General features: G+C 45.5%; 1 protein-coding gene across 1 annotated transcript in view; it reads left to right on the plus strand.

Moving 5' to 3' along the window:
- Positions 1-12,809, plus strand: part of CTXND1 (cortexin domain containing 1) — a 35,414-nt gene extending 22,605 nt beyond the window's left edge. The window contains exons 2-3 of the mRNA XM_053955191.1: positions 4,599-4,773; positions 9,184-12,809. Of these exons, the coding sequence (XP_053811166.1) occupies positions 9,238-9,417 (180 nt within the window). The 5' untranslated portion in view covers positions 4,599-4,773; positions 9,184-9,237 and the 3' untranslated portion in view covers positions 9,418-12,809. The remainder of the gene's footprint in view (positions 1-4,598; positions 4,774-9,183) is intronic.
- The last annotated feature ends 6,033 nt before the right edge of the window (positions 12,810-18,842 follow it).

The raw sequence follows: 18,842 nt of genomic DNA on the forward strand, positions 1-18,842 counted from the left end.
GTTCTTCCTGTTTTAGTTTAAAACCATTGCCCCTTATCCAAACACAACAGCCCCTGCTAAAAAGTTTGTCCCCATTTGCACAGGCAGCCCTTTACCAGCCAGCCTTGATGCCAAAAAACAGCCTTGGACACATTTGATTTACTGCAATAGAAATTTCCCACATGTCCTGGGAAGGACAAGAGACAGAGACCATGAACAGCTGGGGCTCAGATCCTGACTGCTCCTCACTCATCTCAGCAATGGGCCATTTATCCTTTCGCCCAGCCTCGCTTGGTGACATGCCAAATTTGGAGGCTGCTATATTTGTTACCTACCTACAGGGCTATAGACTAGAGCTCAATTATCCTTAAATTCTTATCAGGATCCTTCACTCCAGCCAGGGCTGTCATGGAAAATGTAATGCATGTCCTGACTCAAGGTTTTGGTTCATTTGTAATAAAAATCATCTGGCCTCTCTCTGAAGGAAGAAGCAATCCATCCCTGTTGGGAGACAGTGGAAAATACAGTTTATGTGGGTGCCAACTGGATCCTCGTCAGAAAGAATCTTTTGTGCAGTGTTCATGTGCAGAGCTGTGCAGAAAGGGGTGGGGGTCTGAAAACAGGAAGATTTCCTGTGCTGTTGAGCTGTTTGGCTGCTCACCCTGGTTCCAGATGGTGCTGGAGGCACTCAGTGCCTCTGAAAACAGGCCAGCTTTCATTCTCCCAGTTCTTATAGTAGCAGGAGAAAAACTGTCCTCTTGAGAAAAGAAAACAGGGAAAAACTAGTAATGATATTTCTGCTTCTCCTGTTGGCAAATTATAGCTGGAATTAGGTAACATGCTGCAACAATTCTGGTTTTCCAGCTGGAGAGAGAGAAGCTGCTGTGAGTGTCCCACATAGCACAAGGCTGTGCTCCCTGGAACAGCCCTAACCCAAACTCATTTGGATCACCGGGGGCCCCTAACTTTTCATTTCAGATCTTCAATTATTCTTTCCTCCTATTCCTCACACCTGCAAGGAGAGATAAATCTGTGTAAGTAGGGCTGGTTTTGCCATTGTTTTCTAAGGGTTTTTCATCCTTACCCAACAACATCTCTGGGCTCTGGGGCTGCTCCTCCTGTGGGTCCATTTCTGCCCAGGGAACTGGCAACAGAGGCTGACAGGGTTACACCTCATGTCCTGCTTTGCAGTCAGGCCCATATTTCTACTACATCTCAGGCTTATTAATTCAGTCTTTAAGACTCCTTTGCAAGATTTTTTTTTTTTTTCTTCACTTTAAGGTAGGATGTGGTGCAGCTGGCATCACAGCCCTGGTTACATCACCACGAGAAACCAGAGCAATAGCCCAGGAGGTTTTGTGCATGAGCACAAGCTGCAAACATCCATCCTCAGCATCCCCTGCAGATGGGGGGATTGGTTCAGAAAAGGAGCAGACAGGAGCAGTGCCTTTGATGGAAGCCCTGTGTAAATCCTGTGTCAGTTTGTCTTGTTTTGAGCCAAAACACACTCTGGACTTTGAGCTTTATTTTTGCTTATGTTTAATTGATCAAATCCCTCTCCCCACAAATTTCTGAAGTATCTGAGAAAGGCCTGCATTAAAAAAGTGTATTAATTAGTTATCAGTATGGATTAAAGAGTACCTGCAGCTATTACAATGGCAAAGCCACCTGTAACTATTTTGGATGTTTTGCTACTTATTTGTTAAAACTTTCTTGACTAGGAGTTACCTTCATTAGCAAGAATTTAACTTTTGATTTAAAATAAGTGATTCAGAGAAGAAGCAGGGCTAAATGATTCCTCTCTGCCTATATTTGTGGCAGTTCTACAGGCATAACCCAGCTATTTTTGCTGTGAATTCATCCACAATTGGAAAAATATTGATACAGCCTCAATCTGATCTATATGTAGTTTTTCCAAGATGAAAGGGCAAAAGATGTGTCTCTGAGAGGTATCCTACAAGTTAGTGAATACTGGGCATCACCACCACAAGGTAATATTTATGTAAAAAGGAGTTGCTGTCCTACATTGAAGTGAGCCTTTTGTTTTTGTTAAAAAAAAAAAAAATTCAGAGCAGTACAGAAAAATATGGGTCATTTTTCCTCCTTGTCAGCTTTGCTGCAGTGAAAAATTTCTCCATAGTCTTGCTTATAATTCTCCTGGCTAACAGTCATTGTTTAATGTATAAAATAACTGCCAGGACCAACAGGCATGCTTGTCTCCTTTCAGAGGATTTAAACAGCAGAGAGTTTAAAAAGCAGATACTCCATTAAAATGAGTTTATATCATATCTATTCAGACCTTACAAGCCTTGGCTTAAAAGCCTAATCCATTTGTTTCTCTAAGACTCCTTTATGTTTGCCTCTTGCCTTGATGAAAGGGGATGCTCTCAGTGCATCACAGCAGTGATAAGGAAAGCAGCCTCAGCCCCCTTATCAAAATACACAAGGAATGAAGGATGGCCCTGCTCAGACAGATGTTCCTTCTCAAGCTCATCCAAACTTTTCATATCACAGGTATTGCTTTGCATTTTCTGGGCATTATCTCCTAAAGGATGAATCGATGTTTCCAACAGCCCCAGGGTGGGAGCCAGCACTGCAAGGATGGGCTGAACCACGTTGTACAGTCCCTGCAGCTCTCCCACCACAACAGAAACACAAACAGAACCAAAGGAACGTGCCTGCAGCTCACACAGGATCACAGAGCTCCCCTCCCCAGGGATGAGCCTGCCCAGCCCAGGACAGTACCAGGGAGGGGAGGCACAATCCCTGGGCTGGGGTCTGAGGGAGCACTGGATTTCCCTTCTCCTCCTGCTCCTCCGTGGGTTATAAAGCAGCTGATACAAAGACAACATCACAGCATCTTCCTGCATTGCCTGCCCTTGTTTATGGTCCTCCTATCACTTCCCACTCGCGTGCCCAGCCAGCAACCCATCGAGTGCATCACTGATCCTTCCCCTCTTTTTTACCTCTGCATGACCACTTCCAGCCTCTGAGAAAGATTCCCAGATGTTCTCACCTCAGCAAAGTTTAATCAAGGATTTCTCACAATAGTTGAGCTTTGGGAGGCTGGAAACACTTTTTACTCCAGATCCCAGCTGTCCATCAGTTCACTCAATAGTTCTAAACAGTGACTTGTTCCCAAGCACAACCATCTATTTTTTTAATCTTTTTGTTAATGAGTAATTCCACATGCTCCTTGAAGTGAGTGAGAAATTATTATCTGATTTAGGATGCTCTCAAATTATAAGCAGCCCACAGTTATTTTTATGTGTATGCTGCATCTTTTTCTCAGTGAAGATTAATGTTATTCTTGCCATGGGGCTATGTAGGAAGGAAACATTTGTGCAACAGCAACTTTTAAAACTTTCCCCAGATTGATTTATGTGTTTATTTGTTTTCAACTTTTGGGCTCTTGTAAATGATGTCTTCAGTCTTCTGACGGAATACTGGCATCCAGTGATTTACAACTGGCTAAAAGCAAGTGTGGAGGGAAGATTATTTGTCTCCTGACCGTAACTGAGGGCTAGATTGAATAAAGGAGTTTGTATAAACTAAGCTAAGCATAAAGATTTAAAGTCATTATGTAAAGCAAGAAATAAAATAGTCCAACAACCAAAACAAAATGCCAAACAGTAAGTTAAAAACAAAGATTAAACCTGCCTTCAGCTGCACAGGAAAAATCATGCTTATAGGAAGGCAGAGTTACTGAAATGAAGTATTGATTTTCTGCTGAAAGAATTGTAAGTATGAAAGGACAATTAATTTTTAGACTAAGGTAACGGTCACATTATTGCTCTCTGGGTGTAGCAAGAAGCTCATCTGTCTGTATCTATCTACAGCATTTGACTCCTGTGCTCAGAGGCAGTGAGTTTTTAATCGAAACTAGATTGTTAAGAATATTAGAGTATGATCAAGTGTCCAGGCTATTCCTGGAGAGATTTGAACTTCAAATAGAAGGTGACTTCCTTTGACAAACACACACAATAACTGTCTGGAGCAGCATTTCTCCTTCCTTCCTGGCCACTCGCCTCTAGTCCCTTGCCTGAGCACACCCTGTCCTGCTGAGTTCCCTCACAAGGGATTTGGGCTCATCTTTTGGCTTGTTCTTCTCAGCCTTCCCATCCTACTCCTTAGAACTCCTTTCCACAACAATGTGTAAAAAGCCAGGTTTGTCATCCAGCAAGCGCTGCTGGCTGAAACTATTTTGTGTGCATGTAAAAAAGAATATTATCCCAAACCAGACTGACTAAAAAAAAAAAAAGCAAATAATTAATAGTTTTTAAGTCCTGGTGTATCAGTTCAGATAAATCAAGCAGTTTTGTTTAAACAAACCATCCAAGCCCTAAATAAATATGCAGGATCAATTCAAACCTGGCTGATCTTCCACTGTGATTTAAAAATAGGATTTTCTGCTCGTTTAAGAAGAAATATTGATATGACCTTAGGCTTGAGCATTGTTTTTCCTCTCATAAGTGTTCTTCTAGGGAATGTGTGACAAACGAGTCCATGCTGTGCACGAGTGTACCCGACGGCCCCAGGCTGCCTCTGGAGCGCTGAACGAGTCCATCCCGCCCACATCCCGCGTCAGGAGCAATTGGCAATTATTATTTTTTTTTCAGAACACCCCGGTGAGAACTGCTTCCAGATCTGGGTGGAGGTGAACCTGAGCAGAGCCCGGACGCCGTTAAAGCCCCTCTGACCGACAAAACTTTTAAAATATGACTACAGGGAGGATTTTATCTCCACAATGCTGCTATGCTGGGATGTGACAGGCTTCCTACCCAGGTCTGGAAGGTATGGATCTGCTTCATACGTGAAATCTCATCATTTCCCTTCCCTTCCCTCCCTGTACATCAGTTGTTTTGGGAAAAGAGTATAGAAGAAACAACAAAAAAACCCAACAAACCAAAAGCAGAGACTGTTTTGAAATAAATCCTAAGGTTTGAGATGGGTTGAAACATCATTAACCAGCATAGGAACCAGCTCTCTGCAATGTATGTGGTTCATTATTAGTTTATATTTAAAGTGACAGTGCCAAGAGTGTCAGCTCAGGGAAAAAAAAAAAAAAAACTAAAAATATATATTTTAAAATATCTTGCATAGGTAGAGCTGATTGCAAAATTCAGGCATACTGATGAGCACAAATGTTACAGAGAGCCTGTAACAGAGCTGAAAACACTAAGGAGGATGCCAACATCCTGCATAAGGTCATGAAAATTAAATATAATCTCTCTTCTGTGGCAACCCCTCATGAAAAGGGCACTGGGAAACAAAACAACCAGCAAAGACCAAATGCTCAGGATGGAGTGTTCAGTGAGGTACAGGGTTCCTGATCCCTGGGCCTCATCCCTGACCCAGCTCCAGGGGCTCCTGCCTGCCAGAACAGAGACACAAAACGAGCCAGGGGAGCAGGGCACCAAAACTGAGGATGCCAACCCTTCTGAAGAGACACAGCTGCTGCCTGGTGCTGGCCCTCTGCAACCCTCAAGGAGCCAAGGGCACAGAGTCACTTTTGGTGCTGAATTACTCGCCCAGCACAGCTCCATTCCTGGGTGAGCCTGCCTGTGGCACACAGCTACTCTCAGAGAAGTTACTGCACTGAAACACCCGGGGATTTACAGGAAGACATAGATTCAGGACAGCTAAATTGCCTAGCTGGAACCAGGGACTGTTTCTTTGTTTAAACCTAATCACATTTTCAACAAATCTGAAGAATTTTTTAAAAACACAATTCTACAGCTCATTGCTGTCAAGCTGGGAAAAAAATGTAATTTTTTACAATTCAGCTATTCAGAGAAAACTTGATCATTCAAGTGTGAAACTTTATAATTGTTTCTGCTGATTTTTTTCCCCTCCATACACACAATGCTGTCAACATCAGCCCTGCTAGTAAACAAGAGCAAAACATCCAGCCAACCAGTCTGGAGCTGGAGAGAGAGCTAATTTGAACAGCACTTGGTCAAATTTTTTTGGTCACACACCAGACCAAGAAAACCCAACTGCAAAACCCTTCTGCTCACCTGCACAGCACACCCCCAGGGCTGGGATGGAGGGCAGGGGGTGCAGGCAGAGCATCCAGCATGGACCCAATCTGCTCCAACCTGGGAGACTCCTCCACAGCCCTCTCCAGCCTGGCTGCACTGCTGGGCACCAGGGGAGTGAGAAAGGGGAGTGGAGGCACTGGCCAAGGAAATGGGAATCAAGCAGGACAAGGTGTGCAGCTGTTGCAGAGATGGAGGACCACAAGCACCTGGCAGACAGCAGGACACAGCATGACCATGGTAATATTTGGGAGCTGGGCTTTCCCAAGAGGAAGCAGTCCTGGTGAACACATGCAATAACTCCTTCTGCATTTGGGGACTGTTCTCTGACCTAGAACAGTGATGAGTTCCAGCCACAATAAATTAATCTAGAGACAGCTGCCCCAGGCACAGCCCAGCAGTTCCAGCACCCAGCTCTGCTCAGCACCAAGGCCTCCTGCCCTGCCAAGCCTGCTGGAATGCAGGTGCAGTGACAAACAGCATGGAACACCACCAAGTGCCTGCTGGCACCAACCTCCCCTGACTCACACGAGCCCTTTGACAAGCCAGACCTGCAGAGGAGGTTCCACTCTGACAGATGCAGGCGAGCAGCCAAGCTGAGAGTGAGGACAGCCAAAGCCAGGTCCTCTGGCCAGCCCCAAGAAACACAATGGCCATCAGCATTGACTGCATGCAGAGCAGTGCTCAGCATCAAAACATTACTGAGTTTGTGGGGGACCAGAAGGAGAGAAAACCTATGATTGATACAACCTCAAGAATACAGCTTTTTTGGAAAGAAATATTCCTAGACCCACTGAAAATGTCTATTTTTGTCAAAACAGATCAATATAAACATGAAATCATTAGATTCAAGCTGTCACTGTAATCTACCATGCAAACTACAGCTCAGATACCACAGCCTTTCACTCTGCTCTCTGCCTGGCTATCCTTTCCAAAATGTGCTTTTCCCTTCCAGCAGGAAAGAATCCTCCAGGCACAGTCCTGGGGACAAAGGGAAGCAGAGGGATGCAGCACTTAAACCAGACTTCTATGAGATTGAGTGATGCCATTTTGAAGAGAAAATTCTCCAAGGGATAGATCTTTACTTGAAACCTCTGATCATTTTCTGAGTAAATTATTCATCTTTCCAAAGAAAGTACATTTGAGTAGAAATGCAGTTTTCCCTCCAAGATCAGTACTGATGGAAATTACCAAGTAGTTCTGCTATTCTGCAGGAGGTAACTTAGGATGAAATGACCCCACATGGTACAACAGCCAGAATGTCAGGAGGGGAAAAATAATTTTACAATTACACCCATCCTTGTTGGACCTTCACAAGAGCACTGCAGAAAAAGACTGGGATACATTAGCAGTTTTGATAACATTTTTTTCTTTTGCATTCATAAAGTATTCATACTTAATACTCAGCTTTGCTGACAAACATTTTTTTTCATCAAATGAAGTTATAAACTGCAATGTAAGATCTCTTGGCTGATGAAATAGAGTGGTAGAAGAGTCTCTTGGGAATATTAGACCTCTGACCAGGCAAGGTAAGCATTACAAGCCTGACCTTACTCCTCAGAGATTTCTTCATGAGCTCCTAAGGATGTGACTGGTAAATACATGAGATTGTGAGATGTCTGCTTGGTTTCATTCACTTTGTGTCATCAGCTTCTTTCATTTCCCTGCTGCAGGACTGGCTTTAGCAGTAATTTCTATGCTTTCAGGAAATTAAAAAAAACCTAACATCCTTGTGCTAAAAACAGACTCAAGAGCCCAGCTGATTTGTACTTGCCTTGTGGGATCTAGGAGGTTGTGAGGCTGGAAAACCACCTGAAAAGGAGCAAATTACGAGACAGGGAAGAAACAGTGAGTTTTTAAAATAAAAGGTCTTCAGTTCACCCTGAGGAAGAGTTGCAGGGCACAGGGGTTCAGGAGTTCCTGGGACACCCACTGGCAGCTGGCACAGCACGATGCTGCAGGAGGAAAACACCCCAGCCAGATGTGAGCCACCACTGCAATGGCCCTGCCAGCAGCAGCTGCTCACTGGAAATACAAGCAGGCAAACTTGTCTGTGTAATAATAAAAGCTGGGATTTCCTCACTGTGTTAGTGTAGTAGTAGAGAGCAGCTGGGCTGTTTGATACCCCAGTTTCACCAAATCCTCTCTATAGCTCAATATCTTCTTGTTCCCCTCTCTCCTCTCCAGTAAAAGCACACACTGGCTCTCCGGTTGATTATTGCATTTGATGTGAAAAACTTTATTGTTTTGTTTGCTGTACAGAGGCATTCCATATTCCTGATCCTCTACACTCTAATCCCCTACACTTCTCCCTCCCACCTTGGGATGTCAGGAGGTTTCCCCATCCCTGGGCAGGGACTCAATTCTCTGTAGGGTCAGTTCCTCTCCTTCAGCACAATTGTGCAAAGCAGTTTGTGTTATCAGCTGGTGAACTGTCCAGAATCAAACTTTCAGGGGGATTCCATCACTGCTGAAGTCATTTTGGTTATGGATTCAGGTGAGGAGGCCGGAGAGACCTTCAGCTATGCAGACATCTGCAGTAAGAAAGATAATTCTTGTTCTAATCACATAATCACCTGTACGTCTCTGGTTGATAAAATATCCACTTAAAAATTATATTGCTCCTACAAAGATCTTCTACTGCCTGGAGAACCTTGAGTACCAGAGATTAAAAGATTATGGAAAATAAGTATGCATAATTTTCACTTTGCTTTGTGCCAGTGAGAGACAGAGAATGTTTGGACAGAGAGGAAAATTGGGATAGAAACAGTCTGCTCTGCCATTTGTCTGATCTTTCACACTAGCAGAGGAATGGAAATATTTTTATGATTAGGAAATGCTGAGACAAGAACAGTGTCTGTGCCTCTTTTAAGAGATGATATTTCAAGCGAATAGTGCTCATTCACTATTGCCTCTCTTTTCTTTGTTAACATCTCTTTTTAGTGTCTAATATTTTAGCAAGAAGCATTTGTGGGCTAAATTAAGGTGGAGATGAGGTTTCTTCTTCTCACAGCTCTCAGTCAGCTGAGCTACAACATTTCCATTGGGTTTATTTCCCTGCAAGAATTTATCAGACCTGTAAGAAGTACCCAGGAAAATCCCTGATTTTCCCCATGTCCAGGAGCAGCAATCCCTTGTGCCTGACACTGCGTTTGTTTTGCAGGTGCTTGATGATGTTAGGAGTAAATTCAAACCCAGATGAAGAGCGGCCTAAGCAATGGAGGTGCCAACCCCAGAGCCCGTGTACGTTGACGTGGACAAGGGACTGACGTTAGCATGCTTTGTCTTCCTCTGCCTCTTCCTGATTGTGATGATCATCCGCTGTGCAAAAGTCATCATGGACCCCTACAGTGCCATCCCCACGTCCACGTGGGAGGAGCAGCACCTCGATGACTGACAGGGGCTCCCCAGACACAGCCATGGGATGCTGTGGTCCTGGAGGCCTTGTGCCACGGGGAGGGCTGGCACACAAACAGCCATTTCCAGATATGCAGGGCAAAGGCAATATCTCCAAGAGCACATAGTGTAAATTATTTTTGCTCAACAGGTCAAGATATCAGCAAGCCATTCTGGCAGCAGAGTTTACTACTATGCAGCAACTCTTACTTTACAGTTGTCATTTTAACTCAAGTAGCACAAGATTCTCCAGATTTTCCTAATATGGTCTAGCACAGTTTGTCCCACCCTCAATATCACCCACAAACCCAGGGTAACCATCAGTACCATGAAAAAGCAACAGGAGTATTCTGTCTTTCCTGGAAACAGATTGCTTCAAATATTGATTGCTTCCTCTGTCATTATGGGTAGATTTTAGGAAAGGCACAGATTTCATATACCAGAGCATCATTAAATGCTGAAGTACTTCTGGCTAAGTAGAATTGTAGAAGCACATTTATTCTTGCCTCACTTGGTTCTGCACTTGCACTCCCTAGCCCACTGCAGCCATATTTCCAGTGACCAGGATACAGAAGCACTCACACTTAGGGGTCCTGGACTGCTGTAGACCCCATAGCACCACCTTGCTCTATCCTAGTCATGCAAAAAACAGCCATTTCCTCTGTCATGGGCCCTTGGATTAGTCAGGCCACTGACTTTGAGCTTGGTAGGCACCAAAAAATCCCTGAAGCAGAGCCTGGACACTGCTGGTGTCAACTACATAAAACTTGCTGTGATTTTCAAAGAGTGATTCCACATGCAATTTCACCCTTCTTTTGCTTCAGGTGTACTTCAGTGGGATGAGACAGGACTAGAATGACAAGGACAATAAGCAGAGAGACTTTTCTCCCAGCTTTGTCATTCAGACTCCTCAGCATAACATTTACAGTCACACACAATAATAAGCATTCTACCTCGGAGAAATTAAACTCCTTCAAAGGAAGATTTTTCCCACGAGTTTGTAAGGTACATTTCTTTCTCTCAATTCATTAAGACAGCCATTATGCAAGAAGGCATAAGTGAACATGGGAGCACTGGAAATTTATTATTTACCTTTGAAGAGTGGGGACTGCAGCATTCCAAAGTTCTCTGTTCCTCAAATTCTAAGGTTTGCTCATGCCTGCCTTTTCTTTCATGACTCCATGTTCAATTTATGGGATTGAAAGGAAGCAATTCAGAGCAGTACTGCAACCACAGCAAGCACCACGAACAGACAAGGCTTGAAAGGACAAAACTCCAAGAAGGGCATTTCTCCTCACCATCCTACCTGACCCCCAGGTTCTTGCCATGAGACAATGCACAGTGGGTGGGAAAGGTGGAAGCAAAGGCTGTGACAAGAAAATTGGGACTTTGTAAGGCACTGTTCTAGCTCCGACAGATTTGTCTGGTGATCACACAAGTAATTTTTTATGTGCCTCAGTCTACTCATCAGTGAAATGGGTGTAACAATTTCATCTTGTCACACCTCATTTTGTCTATCTAATAATACCAGAAAGCACCTGGTGAGCCTTAGACAGGGACACAGAAATGGGGTTCTTACTTACACCTCTTCCTGCTAAAACCAATAGGGAAGGTCTGGGGTTTGTTACACTGCAGGACTCTGTTACACAGGCAGAGAACATGTCCAGGCCCTCATTTGCTCTCTCATTGCAGTATTTTGGGCCAAGCCAAATGGCACCTGGCTTTTTTGCATAGCCCACTGATTTCTGAGGATGTAAGGTGCTCAACACTGAGAATACAGAGATCCCAAAACAGCAGGCTATGAGGCACATGGAGACTTTTGCATGAGTCTTTTGAACCACACAATTTTTGCTGATCTCCGTTGTAGGAGATCCCATTCCTGAGGTAGGAAATCCAAAGATTAGCTTTCCTCCTGATGTCCTCTAGCAAGAGACCTCCACTGCTTCCATTACCCACTGCAGATTCCTCCTCAGGCTGTTATTTAGCCTCAGCTTCTGCTAGCCAGGTAATCACCAGTAACAGAGCACTTTTTTCAGGCTTGAATGTTAAATGTTCATTGTACTTAAAGCAAACCCACAGTTCTCTCTTATTGGTGAGCAAGTCTATCTGTACCACAGGAATGGACGTCCCAGCTCAAAGAACAACACTTCTGTTCCCTGGGCTAAAGTCTGGAATCTGTTTTTTGTCCTTAAAACTTGTATCCCTCTAGTGGGGCTATTTACAAAATAAGCAAAATAACAAAATTACATCCAGGCTAGGGACACTTTCAGTGTGCAGGTCACCTGGCTGAGTTCACAGCTGGTGCAGAGCAAGGACAGAGCTTGTCCTCACACCTCTCAGTGCCAATACTCCACTTGGTGTTTATCTGCATGCAGGACTCTTAGGCATTGTCACACGTCACTGACAAGCCCCAGTTCAGCTAAGGACTTATTCAGGTGCTTAAGTTTAAGCCTCTGAGCAGGCTGCCCAAGTACAGAGACCAGGGTCAGTCCTGTGGCATGTCCCTGGCAGGGCAGGGACAGCAGCACACAGTCCTTGGAGGAGCAAAGCCTGTCTGAGAGTGAAGGGTTACAAATGCTGAGGAAGCAAACTGACAAATTTGCTTTGCAAGGATGGTTGCTACTTTTTTCTCTCTTTGTCCAGCTGAACAAACCATTTAATGGATTTTCCTGAAAATGCTAATGAAAAGGCCCCTCTGGGTAGCTTTATTTTCTAATAAAAAGGCACTTGTTCTCCTGGCATAGCCTGTCAAGTCCATCCTTCTGTTGACAAAAAGTATCTTTATAAAAATCTGGATATTCACATACATGACTGTATAAAAGTCAACAAGATTGTTTTTATAGGGAAAATGTAAATCTATTGATCTCTTCACTCTTGTGACCAGTGACAGGACTCAAGCCTGTCTGAATTCAAGGAGCTTTTGGACAACACTTTCAGGCACAAGGTGGCATTCCTGGGATGTCCTATGCCAGGCCAGGACTTGGACTCCATGATCCTGATGGGTCCCTCCCAACTCAGCGTATTCCAGGATTTATTCTAATTTCTGCCTTTCCCCACTGGTTACAATCACACAACCTCACTCCTCTTTAACCAAAAGCAATACTGAACATCATGCCTAAGCCAGACATGTTAAGCTCCTTCCCCTGGAGCCAGGACTCTCCCAGCCCAGGGGTGCCACTGCAGCTCTGGCTGGTGCCAGCCCCGCTGGCAAAGCCGTGCTCATGGCCAGGGAAGGTCTCTGTCAGCAGGAGCTGCATCACTGGGCTTGGTAGCAATTCCAGCTGCATGCAACAAGTGCCTCTGCTAGTTTTGGTTCTTTTTTAATCATTGTGCCATACTACCAGCAACTGCACTCAGAGGATGTAAGTCAGACTTGTTGCAAGTGTATTTATCTAACATAATAAACAGCTTCGACATGGAAAGCCTCCTTTCTGTCTCTGTTGTGGTTTTCTTACAGTTGCCAGGACATCTTTAAAAATACAACACAACATGATTTACAAGAAGGGCATACATTCATGACAGCCCTCCTTGGAGAGTGAGAGCAGAGAACAACTCCCTGTGTAGCTGCACCACTACAGATTGTTGGAGCTCTGGGCAGAGCCCCAGGTGTTCCTGTGGCTCTGCAGAAGGTCAGCCTTTCCAAAGGGGCTATTTCAGGTTACTCCCTTGGCCAGGAAGAGCACCCAGCTGAGCTTCAGCTCAGTGGGGGACTGCAGCATCTGTATTTCAGCAATTCATTATCAGTAACAAATTGCATACCAAAAGAAATAGGGCCACTGAGACCAGAATCCCTCCTGCTAGTGACTGAAAATGAAGAGCATGGAGCATCTGTGGGGGTCTCTTTGAAGAAGCTCCAGAGTATGGGATATGCAGGGTAAAAATCACCTAGGGAACTCCTCCTCTTGAAAAAGATGAAGAGACAAATTGCTAATTCTTTCATCTTGAAAAAGGGCTCTGTTGCCTGAAAGCTGGGTGCTTTATAGATCTGCTTGTCCCTGCAGCAAGTCCTCTGGCAGCAGGATCTTTGTGCCTGGAACCCAGTTTGCCACAAAGACTAAACCCCACTGATAAATCCTTACTTCTCTCCTAGTCAGAATGAGGGGCTGGAGTCTTTACACTGTTTTCTGCACAGCTACTCTGACTAAGGTAAGAGCAGACCTGAACTGAGGCCAGCAGCAGCTGAATTTGAGCAGACACCCTGGAACTGTTTTTTTCTGGAAGAAACAGGGACTGATGGCAGGCCAGAGACCCACATGATGCTGCTGCAGCCTGTTCTGGCCAAAGGTGTCCCCAGCTTGCTGGGTCATTACAGTCTGAGCAGGCAGCTTCAGCCCAGACTGCCTCACTCAGAGCCAGCACAGGACTTGGATGGGGAAATGCTGTGCTCAGACTTCAGCCTTTTTTATTTTTTTAAAAAGCCATTTTCATTAAAAATGGTCAATACCTTGCTAGCCAGGAGGAAAACTCTGCTCACACACATCTTTAAAGCAATAAACAATTTGAAAATGCTGGTTGCATATATTCTCAGGTCATCATATATAATTCAATTCACAACAGTGTTAAGAAATATTGAATGACAGAATTCTTAGTTACAAAGCTCCATGTTTTGTACTGGAACCTAGCCAGGCAGTCCACACAGGGAAATCAGAAATCAAAAATGCATTAAAATTGCATTAAGTGTGCCAAAGCCATAAGGAGTGCAAAGTTTTTCAAAATTTATTTCATATTTAAGATTGATTGGATTTCTCCAGCAGCTGCTGTCTTGCCTCTGCAGATCAAAGGAAGTACCTGGTAGGGGTGAGCAGGCAGCAGAGCTGGGCACACTTCAGCCCCTGCAGCAGATCCCAGAGCCCCCCAGATGGGGTCCCAGGACACGACAGCTCCAGGGCACCCAGTGCTCTGCAGGGCGCTGGAGGTGCTGGCTGCAAGGGCTGAGCCCTGAGCACACCTGCCCTGTGCACAGTGAGGAGAGGGACAAGAAACCCTCCCTGTGCTTGCAGCTCCCAGCCAGCCCCTCAGTATTCATGGACCAAGGGGTTGATCCTCCAGGCTGAGCCAAGGGATGCCCAGCTGCCACCAGGGACTTCTGCTCCTGCAGCATTCCCTTGGACGTTCACTAACTCTGTTAACACCAGCCCTGTCTCAGCTGCTTATGGAGCAAACAATATTGAGCAAACAGAGCAAAATCAGAAAGCACAGGTCTGATTAAAACTTCATGGAAAACCAAGCACTTGTGCAACACAGAAAGAGTTGAGGTGAAGAAGTTCTTGGGAATGAGGGAAGATGAGAAGGAGGAGCAGCTCACAGCAGATTTGTATGGAGCAGCATGGTGCCAGTACCTCAGCATGTCCCTCACGTACTTCCAAAGCCTTCAATCAATTTTAAAATCCCAGAAATGATCTCCTTCTTTCTCACTAAGCAGCAACTGTGTGGGCATTCTGAACAGAAGCGGCAATCAAACCTGAGAAATGGTCTCCTGCCTCACTGCTTAACACCAAAAGCTACGTGAGTATCACCTACCAGCCCTGTCCCTCCTCACAAAGTCACTACCTTGACCCTGAACAGCTACTGAGAAAGTGTTTTACTTTGAGTTATTGCTGCCTGGGTAATGAAAGAATTATGAATATTGCTGACCCAAACGCTTACACCAAAACTAATTTTTTTTCCAACATATTGCGTCCATTTCTAATTAGAATCTCTGCAGAAAAGTACTTCAGGTGAAGAGTGCCTGCATTTAACAGCAAAAAAACATTGGTTCCTTTAAATTCTGAAATACATTTTAAGGGTTTATTCCATGGTTTTTTTTTTTTTTTGACACTTAATTATACCAACAGCACTATTATAAATTACACCCAGCTTTTTCATTACACACCAACCAGACGACGCTTTGATCTGTAAGAAAATGCATCTCAAAGTACTACACAGTGGCTGCCTTTAGTTTTGCTACCATCAAAATAACAAAATCAGGTGGAATAGTCACAGGCAGGATGATTTATTGCCTCTATGTCCACCCTGTGATAAAGCAGCACAACCCAGAAGCAGCTCCTGCACCCCTCCAACAGCCCAGCACTACTCACCCCTGGGATCAGTGTGCTCCAGCACGGATTGCTGCTGGGAACTGCCGACCTCTGCTGAGTGGGAAACACCAGGCAGGAGAAGGATGCTCCAGGCCAGCACAAGAGCTGTGGTTTCCACTTAGACACACATTTCCATTTCCTCTGGTCATGAGCGAGGCTCTGTCTCCCCACACAACGTTGGATGACCCTGAATGAGGCCTCTCAGGTGGCTGACACAACAGAAAGGTTTTATTTTTTTCTCCGGGCTTCTGAAGATCCAAGAAGGATTTTCTTGTTCTACACACAGGTTACAAACCCACAAAGCTGGTGCTGTGATGGGGCAGTGAAAAAGGAGCACTGAGGTTTTTTGTGGGTTTTCCCCACTTTTGTTTGAAGCCCGATTATAAGCAAACTAAGAAAAATACATCTAAAATAAACAAAAATTAGTAATCTCTAGAAGCAGAGACAGCCATGCTCAACCCTAACTGAAACAAAATCTTCTAGAAGTGCATGGGAAGCTCTTTGTAGAGGCAATCAACTGGCACTTCAAAAATAAACTTTTTCCAAGCACTCAGTCAGCCTGTTAGGCTGAAACACTCTCTTGTTCCAAGAGCCTGATCTTTTCCCCTGTGCTCAGCTTCCCCCACAACCAGAAGAAAGATCCATCAGCTTCATTTTAAAGGAGAAGGGTGCAAACTGCTCCCAGCTGCCCCAGGGGAGGTGGAGCAAGCAGGAGGTGCCCATGTGTGTTTCCCAAAATTCGGGTCACAGGCTGCTTTCCCCCCAGGCAGTGGGTGCTGCTGGTCCCAGGCCAAAGCTGTTTTGTGGGCAGCCCTGCACACTCAGCACAGGTGTGCCCTTCACTCTCCCTTGACCCAAGGATGAGAATCAGCACTGCTGGTGGCTCCGGGCTCGCTGCGTTGGGCGAGGGCAGCGTGGCCATGAGCCCCCCTTCTCCACAGTGCCCACCCAGAAAGAGCCCACTGCATTCTTCTGGGGGGGGAAGAAAGTGGTCTTGTGCACAAAAGTTTGTCTCCTTTTTTATCGTCTCCTGGAATTTTGGCCCCCATCCATGTAGCAGGCAGCAGATGACTCTGAGCTCTGTCCTGAGATTTTGGACTTTGTCCAGCTCACCTCTGAAACCTGCTGTGCCTGAGGTCCTTTTCAGAAATTACCCACCTTCTGGGAATCTGGAACTTCTCCAGATGTCCCCAGGCTAGAGAAGCTCAGCTCAGTCACCTTGGGGCCACAGGGGGCCCTTCCCTCCTCCCACCCATCCCCAGCGTGGTGCAGGGGTGCTTGGCCCGGGGATGTACAGAGCGGCCACTGCAAAGCCACCTCCTCCCTCGGGGCTGGTTGGCTCTGGGGCACGAGCCAGCTTGGAAGGGTCTGTGGCTGGGTGCCTCCATCCTGGCCAGGTTTGGGGTCTCAGCACCACTGACCTTCTGCCTGAGCAGGCAACAAGCCCAATTCCCACTTGCTGGCAGGCCTTGCAGCATCCAGTTGGCTCTTTGGAAGAGGAATTCATTGGGTGTGTAAGGAGTTGCCTTCACCTTGCTCAAAGGTCAGGAAGAGCCCTATGGATTTACAGTTCCCCCAAGCATTCCTGCACCCAGAAAGCCTTGACACCACAGGCCTTCTTGGCCGTGCAGTGTCTCACACCAAGGTCACAGCAGATGGCCGCTGGCATATTGCCCCAACACCAGCTCTCTGTCTCCCTCCTCAGACATTGCACTTCCAGAACATCAGCTGTGCCAAGGTGCACCACAGATGTTGCTTCTGCAGAGAAATTTCTCTCCTGGATAAATGCTTTTTGTATGTCCTCCTGCTGCTGCCAGGAGCAAAGCCAAGCTGTGCTCAGAGGAACAGGATGGGTTATTTCTAAATCCAGGGGGGAAGGTGTCAACTCACAATTGTTCTTTGAGGTCAAAAGATTGCACAAAGCATCTATAAATTGATGATCCAGTAAGAGTACATTAAATAAATATCTGCCTATTAGTTCAGCTCCAAGAGCCTGAAGGCAAAATAGCTTTTCCTTGATAAACAACAAAGAGCCAATGTTTTCCTGGGCAGGTCACCCTTGATTTGGGGATGAACCTCCAAGCATCATTCTTTAAAGAACTATTATTGTAGCACACTAGAAGAGAGCTCATTACAGTGCACATGCCCCATTAGCAGTGATTTATATGTACTGCCACATTTTTTCTTTAATTTTCATTTCAAATTCATTTTCCTCCTCTGCATGGCCATAAGGTTCATGCTCCTGGTCAGCCCCAGGTGCTCCCCAGGATGACATCAAATGTCCTCACAGCGCACATCAGCAGAACTACCTGGTGGAGCTTTTGAGCAGCAATGGGACAGCTGCTGGAAAAGCAGCATGGGCTCATCCTGCTGTCACCACATGGAGCCAGCAGCCTCATCAGGTTCTTCACTTTGAGGACCAAGCAAATATTTAACAAGTTCCCCTTGCACTACACCACAGTTCATTATCCGGTCTCCCGAGCTCCTTCAGTCAGTAATATCCTCTAATTGATGTGATTTGGCACTGGGCCATGGAGTTAAATTGATTTGTAGGCCAGCAGGAGACAGCAGATGCCCTTTACACTTGAGGAAAGTGGCATGTGGCTGTGTTTACTGGCTGCTGCAGGGGAATGCTGTGGCACGAGATGCCTTTTAGGGTGCAGGAAGGGGCTTGGCCAGCTTGGTGTCCTCTGTGCACAGCCCCTGTTGAGTGGCAGGGTGTGACTGTCACCAGGGAGTGCCTGGGGATCACTCCAGTGATGAAATTCCCCCTCCCTCCTCAACCCAAGGCATGCTGGTGCACAGGGTGAAACAGGGAATTCTCTTCTCTAAACCAGGGCAGGAGGAACAAGGGTGATCTCTGGACCTTTTGAAGGGTGTCCCAACACAGTCTCCCATCTCTGGGCTGGAATCAGTCTGGGGCAGGAGAGTTGCCTCTGGTTGTGTAAGAGCAGGAGGTGCAGGGACATCCTGCCTGTTGCCTTCAGTAGTGTTGATTTTCACATTTCCAAACTGCTTTGCTGCAAATTATTTTAGGGCACAGTCATGTGACTCTTGCTCAGGAAGGTCTACAAGTTTTAACAACCATATGCAACTCGCCTTCAGGATTTCACCTCCAGCATACTAACACTGTGGAAAAAGGAAGTCAGCATGGAGTCTCAGCTCTTATCATCAGCCTAGTACTCTGAATATTTAAGCTTACTTGAAAGCCTCTTTTTATAATTATGAAAAAAACATTAAAATGGTAGACGAGTTAGGAATCTCATTTTCCATTTCAATCATCTTATTCATATTCAGAGAATTTTAAGCTAGCACTGAAATCCTTTCCTTGTCACACCAGAGAGCCACA

Source organism: Vidua chalybeata, chromosome 13 (genome assembly GCF_026979565.1).
Source record: "Vidua chalybeata isolate OUT-0048 chromosome 13, bVidCha1 merged haplotype, whole genome shotgun sequence".
Taxonomy (NCBI): domain Eukaryota; kingdom Metazoa; phylum Chordata; class Aves; order Passeriformes; family Viduidae; genus Vidua; species Vidua chalybeata.